At 42.8% G+C, this 20,762-nt stretch overlaps 1 protein-coding gene across 1 annotated transcript in view; it reads right to left on the reverse strand.

Moving 5' to 3' along the window:
- Positions 1-2,897: 2,897 nt before the first annotated feature.
- ME2 (malic enzyme 2) overlaps positions 2,898-20,762 on the reverse strand; it is a 38,406-nt gene continuing 20,541 nt past the window's right edge. The window contains exons 6-16 of the mRNA XM_066602552.1: positions 19,825-19,986; positions 18,529-18,632; positions 17,444-17,553; positions 16,933-17,030; positions 16,200-16,313; positions 15,885-15,999; positions 15,298-15,440; positions 14,338-14,440; positions 12,668-12,738; positions 9,360-9,458; positions 2,898-7,146 (exon numbers count right to left, since the gene is read on the reverse strand). Coding sequence (XP_066458649.1) covers positions 6,982-7,146; positions 9,360-9,458; positions 12,668-12,738; positions 14,338-14,440; positions 15,298-15,440; positions 15,885-15,999; positions 16,200-16,313; positions 16,933-17,030; positions 17,444-17,553; positions 18,529-18,632; positions 19,825-19,986 — 1,284 coding nt within the window. The 3' untranslated portion in view covers positions 2,898-6,981. The remainder of the gene's footprint in view (positions 7,147-9,359; positions 9,459-12,667; positions 12,739-14,337; positions 14,441-15,297; positions 15,441-15,884; positions 16,000-16,199; positions 16,314-16,932; positions 17,031-17,443; positions 17,554-18,528; positions 18,633-19,824; positions 19,987-20,762) is intronic.

Here is a 20,762-nt window from a genome sequence, read left to right on the forward strand (position 1 = left end):
AAAATATGAAAACCTTATTTTGTTCTCCTCTAAATTGTATTAATTCCTGGGGAAAAAAAGTGTGGGGTCAAAATTCTCCTGACCCCCTCAGTGAATACATTAAGGGGTGTAGTTTTAAAATGGTGTAATTTGTGGGGGTATCTATCTTTCTGACACCTGTGAGCCTTTGCAATCTTGGCTTGGTGCAGGAAAAGAAAGTGTTCCTCAAAATGTTGATAATTAATGTTAAATTTGTACGTCTCCTTAATGGTTAAAAAAAAGCGAAAGTTTTTCAAATGTGCGTCCAGAATAAAGTAAATAGATGGAACTATATAGTTTAACAAAAGTTTGTACGGTATGTTTGCACATATTTGAGAAATTACAGTTGAAAATTTCACATAGTTTTCCCAATTTTGGCACTTTTAATAAATATACACAAATTCTGACTATTTTTACCACCTAAATGAAGTACAATATGTGGCGAAAAAACAATGTCAGAATCACTTGGATATGTAAAGCCTTTACGGAGTTATTCTATGTCAAAGTGACACATGTCAGATTTCCAAAATTTGGCTTAGTCACTAAGGGGTTTAAGACATGACAATGATTTTTTGGGGGATTTTCATCTCCACTTTTCAAAAGCCATAACATTTTTATTTTTCCCTTGACGCGGCCATATAAGGGCTTGTTTTTTGCATGGCGAACTGTAGTTTTTATTGGTACCATTTTTAGGTGCACATAAATAAAAAAAATTGTACAATGCATTATTTTTTTTGAGAGCAGGGAGGGAAAACGCATCAATTCTGCCATTTTTTTGATCCATAGCAGCTATGATAAAGTACAGCAGGACTTATGTACTGCAATGCTTTATCGCTTGTAATAGCGATAATAGGCAGTGGCAGGTTAGGACACCAGTATCTGGCCCTCCACAATTATATTGCAGGGATCCGATAACGTCAGAGGGAGCACCCTCCCTCAGTGAACCCTTTACATGCCATGATATGCATAGATCATAGCATGTAGAGGGTTAATAGCAGGGGTCACGGTTCTTATGTAACCCTGCTGTTGCAGCCGGAAGCAGGCTATCAGTAACAGGGGGCTCCCACTACCATGGGCTCACTTCCTATCCCGCACCATCCACATGACGTAAGGTTACATCCGGTCACATTAAGTACCATGCTGCCATGACATAACCTTACGTTCTGTGGCGTTAAAGAGGTGCGTTTTTAAGGTGCGTCTGAAGTTGTGTGTTGGGGGTTGTTTGGATGTCTTGGAGTAGAGCGTGGACCCGTGCTGAGTTGGAGAGGTCCTGGAGGCAGCAATGAGAGGTTCATATTAGAGCGGCGTGAAGTCTGAATGCGTTAGCAGATTGGGGTGCGCGGGATGGGTGATTTATGGGCAGGAGGGAAGCAATGTACAGCTCGGTGCCATGGAGCGCCATGGAGCTAAAATTACTAGAAACCAAGAATCTGATGACTATGCTGAAGAAAGAAGGCATCAACAAGCTGAAAGACAAGCTGCTCTTAGAGTAGTTGGACTTTAGATTATGAGTGTCACACGTCAGAGCTACACAAACATTGGAGCAATCTCAGGTTCACCGTAACCCAGATGCTGACCGTCACGGGTCTCTCAGAACTATACCGCAAAACACAGATTAGATTTTAAAAAATTCCACACTGACGAAGTCGCGAACAAGCAGCTAGTTAGTCAATACATACGACAATGTAGGAAACTATCTCTGCTGCTTGGCTGATATCCAGGTGTCTTCAAAAAGGTCCTTGTAAAACTAGAGAGGAAAGAAAAATCAATGTACCCAAGTGCCTGTTGAGAGACTCCAAGTCCCGCATTCACCCAGTATTCCATTGTAGTACATAGATGTAGCAGAGCGGAATTTGCCTTTCAGCCATTTCTATTGTGCATGGTGAGGTTTCATTAAATTATACCCACATCTATGTTGGAGACCAAGTCCTGAGCTTCCGGTGTGGATGTGAGGCAAAATAGCGCAGCATGCTGCATTATTTTATCCAGGAAAATGCCATCGGGCAGATGGAAGTCGAACTGACCCCATGAGGTCCATCTGGTGCTGTTTGTTTCAGTATGTATAGTCATACACAGAGGGCTGTCAACCACTGCTAGGACTGCCCCTTGGACTGCTCAGCTTAGAATGTGCAGAGATATAAAATGAATAAACTGCAAGTTATACTAAATCTTTTCCCCTTTGTTGTAGTGATAATGAAATTATCCCTTTGCAGAAGATCCAATTGTCTACCTGCCCCCCACCCCCAATACGCATCCTCCAAACCTGCTGTCTGCGATTCCCCTCCACTGAGATGGGACAAATAAAAAAATAATGGTGATTATGGGTCTTTCGAAGGCCCCAGCTCAATAGCAATTATATTTTCAAGACCATGAGTGTACCCCGAACTCTGTGCATTCACTCCTGTCGTTGTGTGACCCCCAGAACCCACACCAGTGAAGTTAATCATCTGTTACATATCATATTTGGTATTCACTTGTAGGTAAATTCATGATATGCCTCCTAGGAAAACATGACTGAAATGTTAAAATTGAGGTTCCATCCAGTAGATCTGCACATCTCCTCAGCCAGTCTTCAGGAGATGTTATGAGGTTGACGGCGAAGGTGGGACTCAGAGGGACTTAAAAACTAAAGGGGGAATCTTTCCCCTCCATGGTCAGACCCAGCATTGCATCTAAATGCTGGACTGTCCCCCTTTCTGCATGCTCCTCACCCGAGGACTATTAAAAACAACTTCATAGACTCTTTTTCTATTATTTTATTCCTTTCCGTTTTCATACCGTTTTGCAGACTCAGACTTTCAGTACAAGACTGACATAAAAAACAGAAACAGAGAGTGGAAGAAACTAATTAGTTTTGTGTTTAGAGATTACACAGGTGAGGCAGTATATCATTTATTCATAATTACCAATACAAATAAAGGACGTAAAAAGCAAAGGTTAAGCACCGAACAGACATCAACGAGGTGCCGGAACCTTCAGCCATTTCTTCTTAGTTTCTAATCAGTATTTAAAAAACACAATAGAAGAATTACAGAAAGTTTTCCTCACAACTTATAGAAACGTCCCTGAGAACTAAATACCTCTATGATATAGTAACAGGCCTATTAGGCCATAGGCGACGAATACCAGGGGTCACAGTCCCCAATAATAATACTCTTAAAGAGATTCCAACCAAAGAAGCCATTTTCATTAACCCCTTAAGGACAAGACACTTTCGGAGATTTTACCCATGTGGCGATTTTACAGCTTTATTTTTTCCAGTTGCCAGAATTATTTTGGCAGCTTTTTTTTTTCTGTGGCATATAGGGCTTTTTTTTTTTCAATATCTTTTCTCACTAAAGTTTTTCTCCCCGTTTTTAGTTCTATTAGGGGTAAAAATCTGAAACGAGGAACCCATTCCCATACTTATTTTTAAAATTGGTATATTTACGCTAAAATAAACTTCAAGTTTTAATCCCACACACACGTTTTGATATATAAATTTGCATATGGCAACGATTTTGGTTGGCATTATATATATTTTGTTTCTAATTTCCCCATAATGTTATATATAAGATGTCTGGGACACTGGGACACTGGGACACACACACACACACACACACACACACACACTTTTCCACTGTAGCTTGGGTATCCATAGGAGCTCCAGTTACAGGGAAAAACATGTCCCAGTAGTGACAGTAGCCACTAACAGAGCTGCTCTGGGTCTGCTAAGACCCTGCAGCTCTGCTGTGGTAGGGCGCACCCAGCAGTGACATGATAGTTAGGGCAAATAGTAGAAGTGACACTTTCGCTCTTCATTACACAGCACTCATTAAGTGCTTTGTACCCAGCAAGAAAGAAGGCGGAAGAGGTTAAGAACCTTCTCCTCTGGGTCCTTGGCTATGACTAACATCCAAGGGCCCGACTTATTCCTGCTCCCTTGCATAAGCTTTACTCCTGAGTCGTATTTTTTACGATCTGCCAAGATTAAAGCCAAGGACTAAGCGGCATAAATTTACGGTGCTTGGTCCTTAATGAGTTGAAAGAATAAAAAATAAAAATACCCTCCAACAATTTACGTTAATTCCATACTAATCTCTAAATGTCAACAGTTCCATAAAATAAAAAGTACAATTTATATCCATGTACATTTCCATACATGGATCAGAAAGTTCTGACCAGTGCCCTTACATCAGGGTGCTTTCACACACACCGAAATATCCCGCAATACACTGAGAAAAATTCTGCTGTTGAAATCCACACCAAAATATGTAATTCTCCGATATACGGTCTGTAGCAATTGTTTACAGTTTTGAAGAACTCTGCTTGCTGTCGTTCAATAAGAACCTTCATTTGCCCCGGTCATGTGATGGAGACACGTGTGCGGCTAGTTACAAGACACAGGAGTGATAAATAACATGGCCTGGACAGAGTAAACAATGAGAGCGACCCTCCGATTAACCCTTTCCAATCCAATTTGTATGCTGGTTTTCCTAGGGGTCTTACTCTTTTTCTGCCGTTATACAATGGCGCTATATGCTGGCTAAAGCCAGTACTGCATGAATTGACACATTGGATAGGCTCTGACAGCAGAGAGACTAGCAATACACAGTAAGAAAACCCCGATGGATGTCTTCCAACATAGGAGCTGTACAGCCTTAAACCCTAATGTCTTCCCAGGTCAGACAGTGGACTGGAAAGGGTTAAAAGGACAAAATTCAGTATTGGGACCAGAGGGGTTGGGAGTAGATTACCTGGATTTACGCTTCTGTGTTGTCCATCCGATCCGCCAGTTCTGGTCCTTTAAGATGGACACTAGAATTTTCTATGTAGCTAATGCGCACTGCACTGCTCTGATTGGCCACTGCTGATCACATGAGCAGCTTGCGTCAGTCAGAAAGTAGACCTAGTGCAATGTAGTCTAACACTAACAATGAGCTATGGGGACTAGGTAATCAGAAGATCTCATCAGCCATCTTGGACAGACGAAAATGGGACCTGAAACTAGAGAATCGGATGGCAGACAAGAATACTTGCAAGTAAATGCAACTCGCCCTCTCCAGTCCTGGGACTGGTTTTGGGATAAAACCAGAGGGTTGCTTAAAAGGTTCCTATTGAACAGCAGCAAGCAGAGATCTTGAAAGCCACAAGGAATTGATGCAGAGAGTATATTGGAAAATTGTATAACTTTATCCTATAAAGAAATAACCATTATGCATTGAGACCAGAATATGCCTTTAAGTTGGTCCATATACATAACGAGTGGCGGATGTTAAATCTGTATGCTCACCACTAATTAAAAGAGAACCTTTCACCACATGTTATGCAACATTTTTATAAATAATCTGGATAAGGGAATTGAGGAAACACTGATCAAATTTGCAAACGATTCAAAGCTAGGAGGGATAGTTAATAGAGATGAGAGAGTATACTCGCTAAGGGCAATTGCTAGATTGAGCATTGCCCTTAGCGAGTACCTGCCCGCTCGGGAGCAAAGATTCGGCTGCCGGTGGGGAGCTGCGGGGAGGAACAGAGGGGAGATCTCTCTTCCTCCTGCTTGCCCCTGATGACTGCTGCAACTCACCTCTCACCCGCGCCAGGAGCCAAACCTTTTCTCCCGAGCGGGGAGATACTCGCTAAGGACAATGCTCGATCGAGCAATTGTCCTTAGCGAGTATGCTCGCTCATCTCTATTAGCTAACACTAGGGAAGAGAAGGAGAGTATTCAAAAAGATCTAGACAAGCTTGAACAGTGGGCAGTGACTAACAGAATGGTATTTAACAAGGAGAAATGCAAAGTCCTACATCTGGGCAAGAAAATGAAAAAAAAAAGCACATACAGAATGGGAGTAATTGGGCTAAGCAGCAGCACATGCAAAAAAAGACTTGGGTATACTAATAGATTATAGACTGAACATGAGTCAACAATGTGATGCAGCAGCCAAAAAGGCAAACACAATTTTGGGATGTATTAAGAGAAGCATAGAGTCTAGATCACGTCAGGTAATTATTCCCCTCTACTCTTCCCTAGTCAGACCTCATCTGGAATACTGTGTCCAGTTCTGGGCACCCCACTTTAAAAAAAAAAGACAGACAAACTGGAGCAAGTTCAGGGAAGAGTTACCAAGATGGTGAGCCGTCTGCAAATCATGTCCTATGAGGAACGGTTAAAGGATCTGGGAATGTTTAGCTTGCAATAAATTGTCCCTTTGCTAACCATAAATAGGTTCAGCAGATGCTTGTCATTTTCTGAGGAAGCAAGTCAAAAAATCACAAACAATATATCTGCAGTTCCCGTTATTCCTTCAAAAAGGGCTACCACAAGAAAAACAGAAAAATGCTGATATCTCTGCAATAACATATAAAATCACCAAGCTTTGGCTGCCACTTCATCTTCTGATTTACTAACAATTGGAGACTTTTAAATTGGAAGTCTCCCCCCAAGGTCAACATTGTCCGATACAAATGGTAACACACATTCGTAATAAGATCAATGCAAAGGGATGGATGTTAGATTCCAATACTGATACCCAAAACCAAATCATAAAGATAAGCCAGTGGGCCGTGTCTGGTGGGCACTTCAGCCCTATTTGCTTGAATAGGGCCAAGTTGCAGTAGCAGACACAGGCCATGGGCAAAGGTGGCGCTGCTTCTGGGAGATAAATAAAGCAGACAAGTGTGAGGTATAAAAGGTGCAGCTGACAACACTGGCCTACAATAAAACAAGGCATCACAAAGAATATGTAACTTTGAAAAAGTACGCAACATAGATTAAAAATGTGATCCTTCATACAGTTCTGTGTCCCTTTAGGGGCATGTAGGAGGTAAGGTGGGTGGCATGAAAGCAGGAATGTAGTACACGCTTCTTTGTCTGCTGCATAGGAGATTACTTCTGTTCAAGGCACAGGAAGACTGCCAACATCTTGAATGTGAAAAATGAAACTTGCATTATAAAAAGCTTGGGAAGGAGTGAGGGCGAAGTCAGAACATTTTAAGAGGCTTTGATGCGTGCTCAGGCCAGTCGTAGACGTCGGGTAGGAAAGAGTCATATTCCGTACTCCATACTTTAGAGCGAACGTAAGTGTTCTTATCCAGAGGTTCTGGGTACTGGAAGGCCATCCCATTTCTATATACAAATTCCATCACCTGGAAGAAAAGAGGTACAACGGTTGAAAATCTAAAGATATACATTATAAGGGGGGGGGAAGGGGGGTGTAGGTTTATTTGTATAACAAGTACATTGTAGATATATACTACACAATAAGTAGAGTCATTTTAAAAACCAATGACACTACCAGCGTTGACTCCACCAGCAGAATAGTGAGCGCAGCTCTGGAGTATAATACAGGATGTAACTCAGGATCAGTAATGTATGTACACAGTGACTCCACCAGCAGAATAGTGAGTGCAGCTCTGGTTTATAATACAGAATTAGTACTTACAGTGTGACTAATTTTATGACGTAGTTTGGAGCCTTAAAGGGGTTGTCTCGAGGAAGCAGTGAATTTTTTTTTTTGCCCAGTCCCCCTAATTAAGCATACATTACTAAGCCCCCCTGTAAATGACTTTTCTAGCTGGTTTGTACTTACAGTTCCAGCGTTTCAGCAACTTATAAAAATTTTCCCAAGATGGCCGCCAGCTCTTTTCCTATCGCTTGCTGTAGCCCGACGTGCGCGCTCCCGAGACGCTACCAGCTGTGTCTCCCTGACAACCAGACGCCCCGCAGCCGCCGACCGGACCCCTGGATTGAACGCGGCCGACCACGGCACACAGTCACCCACCGCCAGGCAGCAGGTAACCGGCGCAGCCCACCCACCGCCAGGCAGCAGGTAACCGGTGCAGCCCCCCCCCCCCCCCCGGCCCAGCGGCAGCCCCCTCCGGCCCAGCGGCAGCCCCCTCCGGCCCAGCGGCAGCCCCCTCCGGCCCATCACTTACCTGGGCGGCAGGACAGCTGGGCGGCTTCTCGGGACAGCTGGACGGCTCTGCACCTTCCTCTAACAGAGGATGGTACAGAATGGCCGCTCCAGCGCGCTCCCGAGCAGTGACAGCTCGTCTGCGCATGCGCAGAAGAGCTGTAGCGGCGAGCACACTGAAGCGGCTCGTGCTGAAAGGAGAAGACCGGACTGCGCAAGCGCGTCTAAAAAAGCAAGCTGCCAGCGAATTTAGACGGAACCATGGAGACGAGGACACTAGCAACAGAGCAGGTAAGTGAATAACTTCTGTTTGGCTCATATTTAATGCACGATGTATATTACAAAGTGCATTAATATGGCCATACAGAAGTGTATACCCCCACTTGATTTCGCGAGACAACCCCTTTAAAGCAAGGAAATCTAATTTGCCACTAGGGTTCTCACATCAAAATTAATTTACAAAATAAATATGGAGACATAAAAAAAAAAAAAAAAGAAAACTACCCCAAGATATAAAATACACTGAGCTTCTCCAACAAGAACATAACCTGTAATGGTGTAATAAAACGTAACTTATAGCTTTTATATACCGTATATATTTGAGTATTAGCCGACCCGAGTATAAGCAGAGTCAATAAGTTTCATCACAAAAAAAACTGGGAAAACTTATTGTCTCGAGTATAATCCGAGCTATACTGTAGTATATACTGGGTAAAAAAAAAACAAAAAAAAAACTCCATACTCACCTCCCAGCTGGCGTCTGTGGCAAGCTGCTTGAATTCTCACGGCTGTCATCGCTCGCCGTCCTCTCTGCTCGGCTCTCATCTGTTTGCGCTGTGTAAGTAAGCGCTGTGATTGGATCGAGCGCCAGCCAATCACAGCCGGCGCTCAATCCAATCACAGTGCTTACTTACACAGCGCTGATGGTGGGGGATTTAAAATGCCAAGCAGGGAGACAATAGCGGGCAGAATGCTAAAGCTGCGTGCGTGCGATTGGCCGGCGCTCGATCATTCACAGCCAGTCAGTGAATGTCAATCACCGATTGGCTTTGAATGATTGAGCGACGGGTGGAATAGGCTGGTGCACAATCCGATCACAGTGATTACTTACACAGCGCTGACGGCAGAGGATGACAGCGCCGAGCAGAGAGGAGAGCCGAGCAGAGAGGACAGCGGGTGATGACAGCGGGAAGAATTCAAGTAGCTCGCTGTACCGCCACTGCAAACACAGAAATTCAAGCAGCTCGCCACACAGACGCCGGCTGGGAGGAGAGTATGGAGGGGTTTGTTTTTTTTTAACCCTTCCCTGGTTCGACTAAGCCGAGGGGGGGCTTTTTCAGCACAAAAAAACGTGCTGAAAAACTCAGCTTACAGTCGAGTATATACAGTAATTAGATCATTGAGCATTGCTACTCAGTGAAGCACAGAGAATTAGATTGCACCTACTTTGACAGCAATACATATGGAGACCTCTCTGATGTTGGACAGCGGCGGGTACAGACGTCCCTGATCCAGCTCTTCAGCAGTTAACTGTTCTGCGAGAGCCTGGAGAGAACAATGAGCAAGAAGGAAAAACTGAATTGTGATTACTACAATTAATTACAGCATTTCTACACCAAACTCTATCCTCTCTATATTAGCTGTGCAGGTGATAAAAATCTATTGCTCCCTTTTATCAACCATTTCAGGTTAGGAAGAGGCTGACCATAGTTTTCTTTACAGGGATTATGTCCATAGAAAGTCCCAATGATCCCCATTTATGACACGTATGTCCAATGTTAAAGGGGTTGTCCCGCGCCGAAACAGGGTTTGTTTTTTTTTTAACCCCCCCCCCCGTTCGGCGCGAGACAACCCCGATGCAGGGGTTAAAAAAACAACCCGCACAGCGCTTACCTGAATCCCGGCGGTCCGGCGTCTTCATACTCACCTGCTGAAGATGGCCGCCGGGATCCTCTGTCTCCGTGGACCGCAGGGCTTCTGTGCGGTCCATTGCCGATTCCAGCCTCCTGATTGGCTGGAATCGGCACGTGATGGGGCGGAGCTACACAGAGCCGGCATTCTGCACGAGCGGCCCCATAGAAGACTGCAGAAGACCCGGACTGCGCAAGCGCGGCTAATTTGGCCATCGGAGGCCGAAAATTAGTCGGCTCCATGGGAACGAGGACGCTAGCAACGGAGCAGGTAAGTATAAAACTTTTTATAACTTCTGTATGGCTCATAATTAATGCACAATGTACATTACAAAGTGCATTAATATGGCCATACAGAAGTGTATAGACCCACTTGCTGCCGCGGGACAACCCCTTTAAGTTCAAAATGTGTTTTTATTAGAGACTTTGCAATACACACAATAAACCAGCATCAACTCCAAGGCATACAAAGATACATTGTCAACAATGCTTAAGGGCCTATGGAAAGAAAAATCTAATACGTTTCTCGCCAAATCTTAGCTATTCAGTATAAATCTCTTTGTTTTAATGACATTACCCTATAATAGGATTACTCTAGAAGTTTAAGATTCCTTTCTCAATTTTCTCTTATGTTCCACAGTAATAAAAAGAGTTGTGAAACTATTTTGTAACCCGTAATCATTATTTCGTCGTAAGACATATTGCTTAAAACCGTTGATAATATGCTATAATAAAATCCTAAGAAACCTGTTAAACAGAGGGGAGAGAAAACGGGAAGATGAGCAAGAAAGAGCGGGAGAAGAATGAGAGACAGAGAGGAAAGAAAGAGAAAAAAAAACAAAACACAGAGTGAAAGACATAGGCGCCTCATGCCTCTAACCGCCTAGAACCCCCTGGACCTCTCAGCGACTAGCTAGGTCCCCGCCAGTCAGCCAGCCAACCATCAAATTCTGCCGTCTTGTGAAAGGGTAGCCATGGTTCCCATGTGGCATGGAAAACAGGGAATTTAGTGTCGTCCCCAGCTCTAAGCTCCTCCATATGTCTTATCTCGTCTAGAGCTATTACCCAGTTCAGTCTTGTCGGGGGCGTCTGATCTCCAGAATCAAGGGATTACCACCCTCATTGCTAGCAAGAAAAAAATAAATAAATTAAAAAAAAATCGGAGGATACTTTTCTTATCGTATGTCCAATATTGAGGACCCCCAGGCAGTGTTACATCCATAGTGGGACCTTGCACAATCCATTTAGCAGCAAAGACTCCCCCATGTATGCACAATGGCACAGCAAATTTCAGGGCCCTCGGAACAGACCGTACATAAAGGGAATAAAAGATTTACACCATTTAATAAAAACTTTTCCTGGAAAACACTCTGGAACAAATCACAGAAAAAAAACAGGAGATCAAAGTTCCTTACTCTTCGGGGGAAAATATGTAGTTACCCTGATTGTACTGTGCCAGGAGAACCTGACTCATGAGTCAACAGAACGCAAATAAGAAGTGCTGCCAAGAGGAGCTTTCCCCTTAGACAGTGATAACATAATGCTAGGAAACCCTATCACTTTATGAGCTGGGAAACCCTTCAGCCCTTTCGAGGCCAAAGAGTTTTTGGGGTGTTAATTATCAGATTTTTCATCGTCATACGTTTTTTTTTCCCCTGTAGTATGAGTTGGTTTTTTTTTTTGATAGTGCCATATAAATGTATTGGAAAAAACGGTTAAAAAAATTTAAGAGTGATTAAATGAAAAAAATAAAAATAAAAATTGTGCTTCTTTTAGAGGTTTTTGTTTTTACATTGCTTGCAGAGTGGTAGACATGTTAGCTTTATTCTGTGGTTCAGTACGATTATGCAAATACCAAATTTAGGTTTTTTTGGGTTTACTACTTCTAAAAAAATATTTTTTTTTCCTAAATGCTTTTGCTGCTTTATTTTCCTGACACTGGTGCTTGTTTTTTTCAGGGGTGACCTGTAGTTTTTATTGGTACCACTTTGGGTATGTGCGACTTTTATAAGACTCTTCATTCACTTTTTTGGGAAGACAAAATGACAAAAAAAAAAAAAAGAAGCAAAAAAAGGGCAATGCTAGTATTGTGTTATTTATTTTTTTAAAACACAGAATTTACTGTGTTTTATATTTTAATGGCAGTTTTGCAAACATATTATAGCAGAGATGGGTTTAGATTTTGACTGTTTAGCTTCATGAGAAAGTTTCCTTTGGATATATATTACACACACACACACACACACACACACACAAATTTATAAAATATATATATTTTTTAAACACTTGTTCGCTTCCACCGTGTACTGCAATACTTCATCATTGTGGTATATTCTGCTTTTATCTGTTGTCTATCCAGCCCTGCCACAGGGAGGTCCTGGAGGCCTTCATTAGGCCCATGGCAAATCACTGGTAATGTGTGAGTGAGTTATGAGCGGCCCCTCCGCTAACAGTTTAGGTACTGTGGTCAGCAATAACAGCAGCATCTACTTAAACAGCTAGCTCCAATCTTGGACGTTGCCAGCAGTTATCAGCCATTGAAAACAGCTGCCACCCACCAAATATGGAGCGGACTTGGCCTGCAACAGCATGACTCAGTTACTTTATGTGGCCGTGAAGGTGTTAGAAAAGCTATATCTAGATTTCAGGATTCTGGGAAAACTGGGCGACAACCCTTGTAAGAGTCATGATGGTGGCCATACTGGTTTTCATTCAGCGTTCCTAGACACCAACAAAGCTTATGTTTTTGGACAATTTCACAGAAGGCGACTCAACAGCAGCTATAAAAATGGTGATATTTTTTGAGGTCTTCCTGCTCGATTATTACACCACACACGCACTTACCTTTGCAGCTTCCAGAAATACGCGATCGCTTATGTGACGCACTCCGCTCAGGATAACGGCAAGAGCGATACCTGGTGACAACATAAGGGTATAACATCATTACATTTACCTAGTGTCATCAGCAAGGGGAAGAACCAGCCAAGATTTGTACCCTTCATTATAAGAGGGGCAGCAGAGGCATCTGCTCTATGAGCCAACGAGAAACTAGATTGAGAGCAAACACTCCATACGCAGAGCGTGTCAGCCTTCTTTGATAACTGATACCTGTCGGCGACAGCCACAATCAGTGGGAACCGCCAATGAGCAGTACGATCAGGGGTTGCCATTTGGTTGTCATGGCAGCCTGAGACCCTCTGAAAGCCCCATGATAGATTGCCTAGGAAGAGTGACAGTCAGAATGCAGAATACTACAATACTACTATAATAATTTGTATAGCATTATTAATATTATAGTATTATTATAGTATAGCATGATACTGTATGAGCGAGTATTCCCTATGTGGACTAGGAAAAAAAAAAAAAAGTAAAAATAAAGAGTTTTATTAAATACCAGAAAAAGATAAAAAGTTAATAAAAGTTCACACACTTCCCAGTTGTTTCATCAAAAAATAAACTAAAAAAAATAAAATTTGGAATCACTACACTAAAATATCATACTATAAATTCCGCAGTGAATGCAAAAAAAAAAAAAAAAAGGCAGCATTGCACTTTTTAAAAAATATCACAGTGTCCAAAAAAAATAAATATAAAAGCACTACAAGAGTATGTACCCTAAAATGGTATTATTAAAAACTACAGTACTCCACGCAAAAAACAAGCCCTCCAATACTTATTTTTTTCAAGTCATACGAATTATACTTGGTATCGCCGTGATCGTACTGACCCCCAGAATAAAGAGAAAACATTTTTCCTGCATAATGAACGTCATAAAAGCAAACAGTTGCCAAAAATTTAAAAGTTGCATTTTTTTCTCCATTTCTCCCGACTTAGAAGTTGTTAAGTTTTCTAGTACTTTACATGGTAGGTTTATTCGCACCATTAAACAAATGAAACTCATCCCGCAAAAGACGCTCGTGTAGCCATGTAACCGGAAAAATAAAAGTGTGATTTTTTTTTTTTTTTTTTTTTTTGACAGTGAGGAGGAAAAAAGGGAAGCGAAAAAACTAAAATGGGCTGCAGCAGCAAGGGGTTAATTCTTGATGGATGTTTTATACACATTGTGAATGTTCTCCTGCAATTTAAAATGTTCCCTTGTGACGGAAAAGATTTCAATCCCACTGAAGTCACAAATAGAGATGAGCGAGTATACTCGCTAAGGCACATTACTGGAGCGAGTAGTGCCTTAGCCGAGTATCTCCCCGCTCGTCTCTAAAGATTCGGGGAGCGGCGTGGGAGAGCGGGGAGGAACGGAGGGGAGATCTCTCTCTCCACCCCCCCCCCCCCCCCCCCGCAACTCACCTGTCATCCGCGCCGGCCCCCGAATCTTTAGAGATGAGCGGGGAGATACTCGGCTAAGGCACTACTCGCTCGAGTAATGTGCCTTAGCGAGTATGCTCGCTCATCTCTAGTCACAAAGCAAACCTTGGGAATATGAGAATTCTACCATGGCTAATGGACAACATTAACACATGAGATACCATTAAACCCAACACTACTTTCTCCTGCCTCACCTGGGAAGATGTAGGCATTGTTTCCCTGTCCCGGCTTAAAGGTACGGCCATCATTTAAAGTCACCATATCAAATGGGCTCCCACTGGCAAAGAGGCAACGTCCCTGAAAAATGCAAAAATAAGTACCTGAAGAAAATTCTCAATACGGACATTAATAATAATTTTTGCGCTTTAAGGCATTTTCTCAGGACTTAAAACTGCTCCACAGCCACTCTGTCCTTCCTGGCTGCTGCTGTCCAGGACATGTGACTGCTGCAGCCAATAGCTGGCTATAGAAGGTCACTGCTGTGGCCAATGATTGGCTGCAGCAGTCACATGTCCAGATCAGCAGCAGCCAGGAAGGACAGAGTGGCTGTGAGGCAATTGTAAGTAATGGGGAAACTCCTTTAATAGCATGGCCGACTAAATAATTTTGCACAGATTGAATTGCAGGAATGCTGCAGACTTCATCTCTGCATTGCAGGGATTGCATTTCATCTGCAGTGAAAGTCAGCAGCATAAAATGACACTGTGGATTTAAAGTCTGCACCGCAGGTCAATTTTCGCTTTGTGCAGATTTTTTTCCCGCAGCAAATGGATTTCCTGAAGGCTGCCTGTCCATGGGAGATGATCCGCTTGCAATAAATCGCCGGTGGATCAGGCTCTGTAAAGCTTTTCATAGGATTACTATGGAAAGCGCAGCGCCGGTGTCTACAAGCAGAGAATCATGGCGATTCTCCACTTGAGGGATTTAAATCGGAGCATGCTGCAATTGCCGCGATTCTCTGCAGTGAGCCTATTAGATAGGCTCATCTCGGAGACCTGTCAGTGCTCCCCCCTCCTCCCCCGCGGAGGAATATCGCTAGCGATATTCCGCGTCGGCCGTGGACAGGGGGCCTAAATCTCATCTACTTTGTTACTACTGCCAAGGCTGCGGACCAGCAATGTGCAACAGTATCCCAAGACACCATAAACACAAACCTCCGTCAAGGTATAGGCTTCCTCTGCTGTACACTCGGCCTTTGCGGTTGGATTACTAAGAGCGAAGATGATTGGCCTGTCATTAACCGCACTCATAGCTCTGATAACATCTTCTGTAAAGAGTCGGCCGGCTCCAGCAACACCTACATATATAAAAAAACAATAGAATATATTAATATAGTTATGGTCCAACTTCACTAGATGGGTGGACAAGTCATCATATCCAACGGCACACCTTTCCTGAAATACTCTGTGCTACTACCGACCCTGCTCCTTTTATAATGCAACTACCGGCCTGTCATCTCACACGTCTCCATTCAACTCTTCATACCATAACACTGTCATGAGTGGACCGGTCACAGACTTCCAATAACATCAGCACATTCATCTCCTGAAATACTCTGTGCAACTTCTCCAGTCTCCTCTTCACACTACTAATCACCATCAGTACTAGCCTCATTGACATCACCAGAGAAGACCCATTCCCCATCTCATATCAACACCCTTCCCCATCACTTGCACGCATGTCCCCAATGATGTGACCGCACAAGTAGACAGGCCACTATCTCGTAAAATTGACCACACACCGATGATGGCGGTTGGCTTCAGAATATTGACTGCATCCAGAAAGCTCTTCACCGACTGATCCGGAGGGAGATGTGCGAAAGACTCCTGGTTTCCATCCACTCCTTCATCACGGCCCTAAGATGCAAAGACAATTGGATAGAACCATCTTAAGTGACATATTAAGTCTGCTTGGCCTTACTGAGGCATAGAAGAATAACCTTCTAGAGGTTACTGAGTGAAGTTCACTGTAAAAGACCAAGTGAGAAGTTAGGGAAGTCTGGGCCGGTTCCATCTTGGAAATTCGGGAATCAAGCCACCAATAGACTGTGTCTCACCTGCACTAATAGTCCAAACTTGTCAAACATCCAGATCTTCTCTCGTGCAGCCTCTGCTGAAATACCGGTCTCCATCATTGCCATAACAATAAGATTGGCAATGCCAAGTGCAGCCTGTGAAGAGCAAAATTGGACAATTAATATATTATCCATAAAACCAAGCAATGCACTGCAGAATTTTCCAGTTATTAATTTTCATGACATCATAACATCATGGGTCACATCTGTGTGAACGGTCAGGTCTCCCTTACCCCTTATACACAGTAATGCAAAACGATTACTTGGTTCATACTAAATGAAATTGCCAACATTGCTTTCTCTGTTACTGATACAGTAAAGCCGCTACCCAGACGCACGTAACAGTTTCTACAATCTTGTTAGCTTACATTGCACTTAACACTTCCCTGTTAGTACATTCCAACTTGAATAAATGCTGAGGCTGCTGTGATCACAGGACTTTACTAACTAGTAAATACTCTCAATTTACTTGTTAATTCCCTGTGACAGATGTTCTCCATCTCCAGTTGGACACACAGTGTGTTTCTTATATGATCTTATTCCCGCAGATCTAGGTTTCCATACACCCCAGTGTTTTCAATTGCTCTTTCCATGGTGTTGGCATCATTGCCTGTATAACAGCATTCCTCACTGACTGCATTCATTACATAAAAGTAAAATAGATACAATTACTATAGCACTCAGATTGCACATAAGATATTGGACTATTCCAGACCTCTCCTGCCCCAAGGAAGAGAACTCTCTGCTCTGTGATAGGTTTTCCCAGCACCTGCTGCGTTGCAAGGAGTCCAGCCAGCGCCACAGAGGCCGTACCTGAAGGAACAACAAAGCATTAATAAAACTAGAAATTTAAGCAGATTTCCTGTATACTAGTAATTGACACATAAAACGTCACACACAGGATCGGTCATCAATAGCTGATCAGTGGGTGTTCTCCACTTTGGGAAATCAAACTGATCAGCTGATCACCATGGCGGCCATTGTGAGTGCACCCAGAGCCTGAAGTAGACAACTCTATTTATATTGCAGCAATGCATTAACTTCAATGGGAGCTCTGCCTACGATACCAACCCAGGCCGCTGCAGAGGATAGGTCATCAAAAATTAAGTACTGGAACACCCAATTTTACAATTTTCCTCCTCCATGGCCTGTTTCCTCTCCCCCCCCAGAGTACTACACAGATGCCATACAGTATGTGCAACATTCTTTCCTTTAGCAGGCCATACCTTGAATGTCATCATTGAAAGTGCAATATTTTTCTCGGTACTTTCTCAGGAACCTGAAGGCGTTGTGGTTCCCGAAGTCCTCAAACTGGATAAGAGTATTCTGGCCGTATCTGCAAAACACATCAGGATCCGCTGCCGTCATTTCACGACCGGACAGAGCACTCAAAAAATGAACAAAACATGGAGCTTCCTGACAGATGCTGGGGAGGTGAGGAAATCACTAGATACAAACTCTTCACTTTACACTAAATGATCAGGGAACAAAAAGGTTAACCTTTTTAATATACTCTAGAGCACCAGGTATAAACTTTCTATTGTACACTTGACCATCAGGGATTAAAACAGTGACATTGGTAAATACCCTAGAACATGAAAAAGTGAACTCATTTTACACTAGGCCACCAGGGAACAGAGTAAACCCCTAATGTACCCTAGGCAACAGATATTAACTACCTCTTCTACACAATCAAGGAAGAGACCACCACCCTGGATCACCAGGGCCAGCGACATTAACCACTAACTAGACCACTAAGGGCTAAAATATTAAAGGGGTTGTCCGGTTACATTTTTTTTTTGTTCACACCAACAAGTACATTGGGCTTAAAACAACAAAACGAGAGATACTTTACCATCCAAATACCCAGAGATCGGGCACTGGTCTTGGTTTTGGAATGGACACCATTTGACCACTGCAGTCAGGGGGCCGCAGTGTCACTGCCCGTTCTCCTGGTATCATAGCTCACATCCTAGGGGCTATGCTGCCAGGAGTTCAGAACAGTCTAGCTACGGCTTTCGATTGGCAGCAGAGGTCACATGGTATCTGTTCCAACACAGACAAAGTGGGGACCGCAGGGCTGTAGCGCTTGGATGCTGGGGATGAGGACCAGTAAATACTGCCGGTTTTGTTATTTTAAGCCCCATTATACATTAGACCACCGGTGTTTACCAGCTTATATACTCTAGACCAAGGAAAATGGTACCACCTTAGACCACCAGGGGAATTTTAATTATTCTGAAAGTACTTCCAGTAGTCCGGCATCTTCCAAACTGAAAAATACAATGCATTTGCGTTATGAAACAATTACCTATCTCTAACTGCATCCATGAACTCATCAATCAGATCATCGTAAAGCTGAGTTCGGTCTCTCTTCTGGTAAAGTCCCATGTAAAATGGATCCTTCAGTAATGTCTATTAAAGCAATAGAGAGTCATAGGTGTTAAGCCTTTCCTTGCCAAGGACGTATATGCTACATCTATGCAGAGCAACACGCATCCCATACGTCCTTGCTTTAAAAGGCTATATATCAGTCATATTGCAGTGAAGCTAATAATCTTGGCTTTAAAGCAGGACCAAAAGCAAAGCTCTGTTTTCAATAGTGTGAGATAGTTGTTTGAAGTGGCAGTTGCATATACCTATAGCTCTCACTCATGACTATTTCTAGAACCTATATCTTAGGCTGTATTGCAGACAGAGCTTTTACTTTGGTCTTGTTTTAATAAGAATCCTTTAGAAAAAAAAAAAAGTCTAAATTCAATGTTTTATGAGCCATAAACCCTTAGATAGAGCAAGATGAAGTTGGTACAGAAACCTGATGTGCATTTTAGGTGCAGATGTATCTTAATGCATTTTAAAATGATTATTGTTTGGCACAATTACATGAAGGAGCAAGATAAGTAATGTATATAAACAGTGACTGCACCAGCAGAATACTGAGTGCAGCTCAGGAGTATAATACAGGATATAACTCAGGATCAGTACAGGATAAGTAATGTATGTACACAGTGACTGCACCAGCAGAATACTGAGTGCAGCTCAGGAGTATAATACAGGATATAACTCAGGATCAGTACAGGATAAGTAATGTATGTACACAGTGACTCCACCAGCAGAATAGTGAGTGCAGCTCTGGAGTATAATACAGGATGTAACTCAGGATCAGTACAGGATAAGTAATGTATGTGCACAGTGACTCCACCAGCAGAATAGCGAGTGCAGCTCTGCAGTATAATACAGGATGTAACTCAGGATCAGTACAGGATAAGTAATGTATGCACACAGTGACTCCACCAGCAGAATAGCGAGTGCAGCTCTGGAGTATAATAAAGGATTAGTATTTACAGTGTGACTAATTTTATGACGTAGTTTGGAGCCTAAAAGCAAGGAAATCTAATTGGCCACTAGAGTTCTCAGCAGTCCTTCGTACAATGTACTAGGATATATTCTGTTATTGCAAGCTAGAAGTTGTAGTACTGCAGCAGATACATTTGTGATGGAATATTACTGTTGCCTGTAGTCTTTCGTTCTAAGCATCGTAGATAAGGGCCAACTGCTGGGCCTAGAACAAATAGAAATATCCAAAGCAATACGTTGAAAATCTTACCGGATTATCTGTGCCGACATCGATGACCACTGGGAGGCATTTCTGAGGTCGGATACCCGCACATGCCGTATACAGACACAGTTTTCCTACAGGAATTCCCATTCCATACACTCCTAGATCACCAAGACCCAAAATCCTCTCTCCATCTGTTACCACTACTGCCTGCAAGAGAATAGTGAATCTCAGTAGAGCGCGTTACATGACTTTAATAAGGCATTGCCTTTTTTTTTTTAAGCCCATTTTCGTTTTTTCCTCCCCACTTTCAAAAAAATCAGAACTCTTATTTATCCATTGATGCAGCTGTCTGTAGGCTCGTTTTTTGCGGGATGAGTTGCATTTTTTAGTGGCAGCATTTAATGTACTGAAAAATACTACTTGGAATGAAAAGGAAAAAATACGCAACTCCTCCATCTTTTGGAAGCAGTTCACATAGTTGTGTGAGGGCTCATTTTTCGCAGGATGTTCTGTAGTTTCTATTCGTACAATTTCGGAGAATATGCAACTTTTTGATCACTTATTAAATTTTTTCTTGGAGACAGGTGACCGAAAAATCACAAATGCTGACGTGTATTTGTATTTCTGTGATGACGTTCACCGTGAGAAATAATGTGTTAGTCTGCTAAATCAGACTCTTACAGATGCAGAGACATCAAATATGTTTTTATTTATTATAAAATATGGGAAAAGGGTTTTTTCCCCTTAAATTACTATTTTTTTAACCCCTTCCCGCTCCAGGACGTAAGGGTACGTCCTGGCAGCAGGGTACATTCCGCAACTGCACGTATCCTTACGTCATGTGGATAGCACAAGATCAGAAGAGATCTCACGCTATCCGGCAGCGGGAGTCGGCTGTCACCGATAGCAGGCCTCCCACTGCAACAGCAGGGGTGCATCAGAGATGCAACCTCCGCTGTTAGATCACGGCATGGGAAGGGTTC

Source organism: Eleutherodactylus coqui, chromosome 5, assembly GCF_035609145.1.
Source record: "Eleutherodactylus coqui strain aEleCoq1 chromosome 5, aEleCoq1.hap1, whole genome shotgun sequence".
NCBI lineage: Eukaryota > Metazoa > Chordata > Amphibia > Anura > Eleutherodactylidae > Eleutherodactylus > Eleutherodactylus coqui.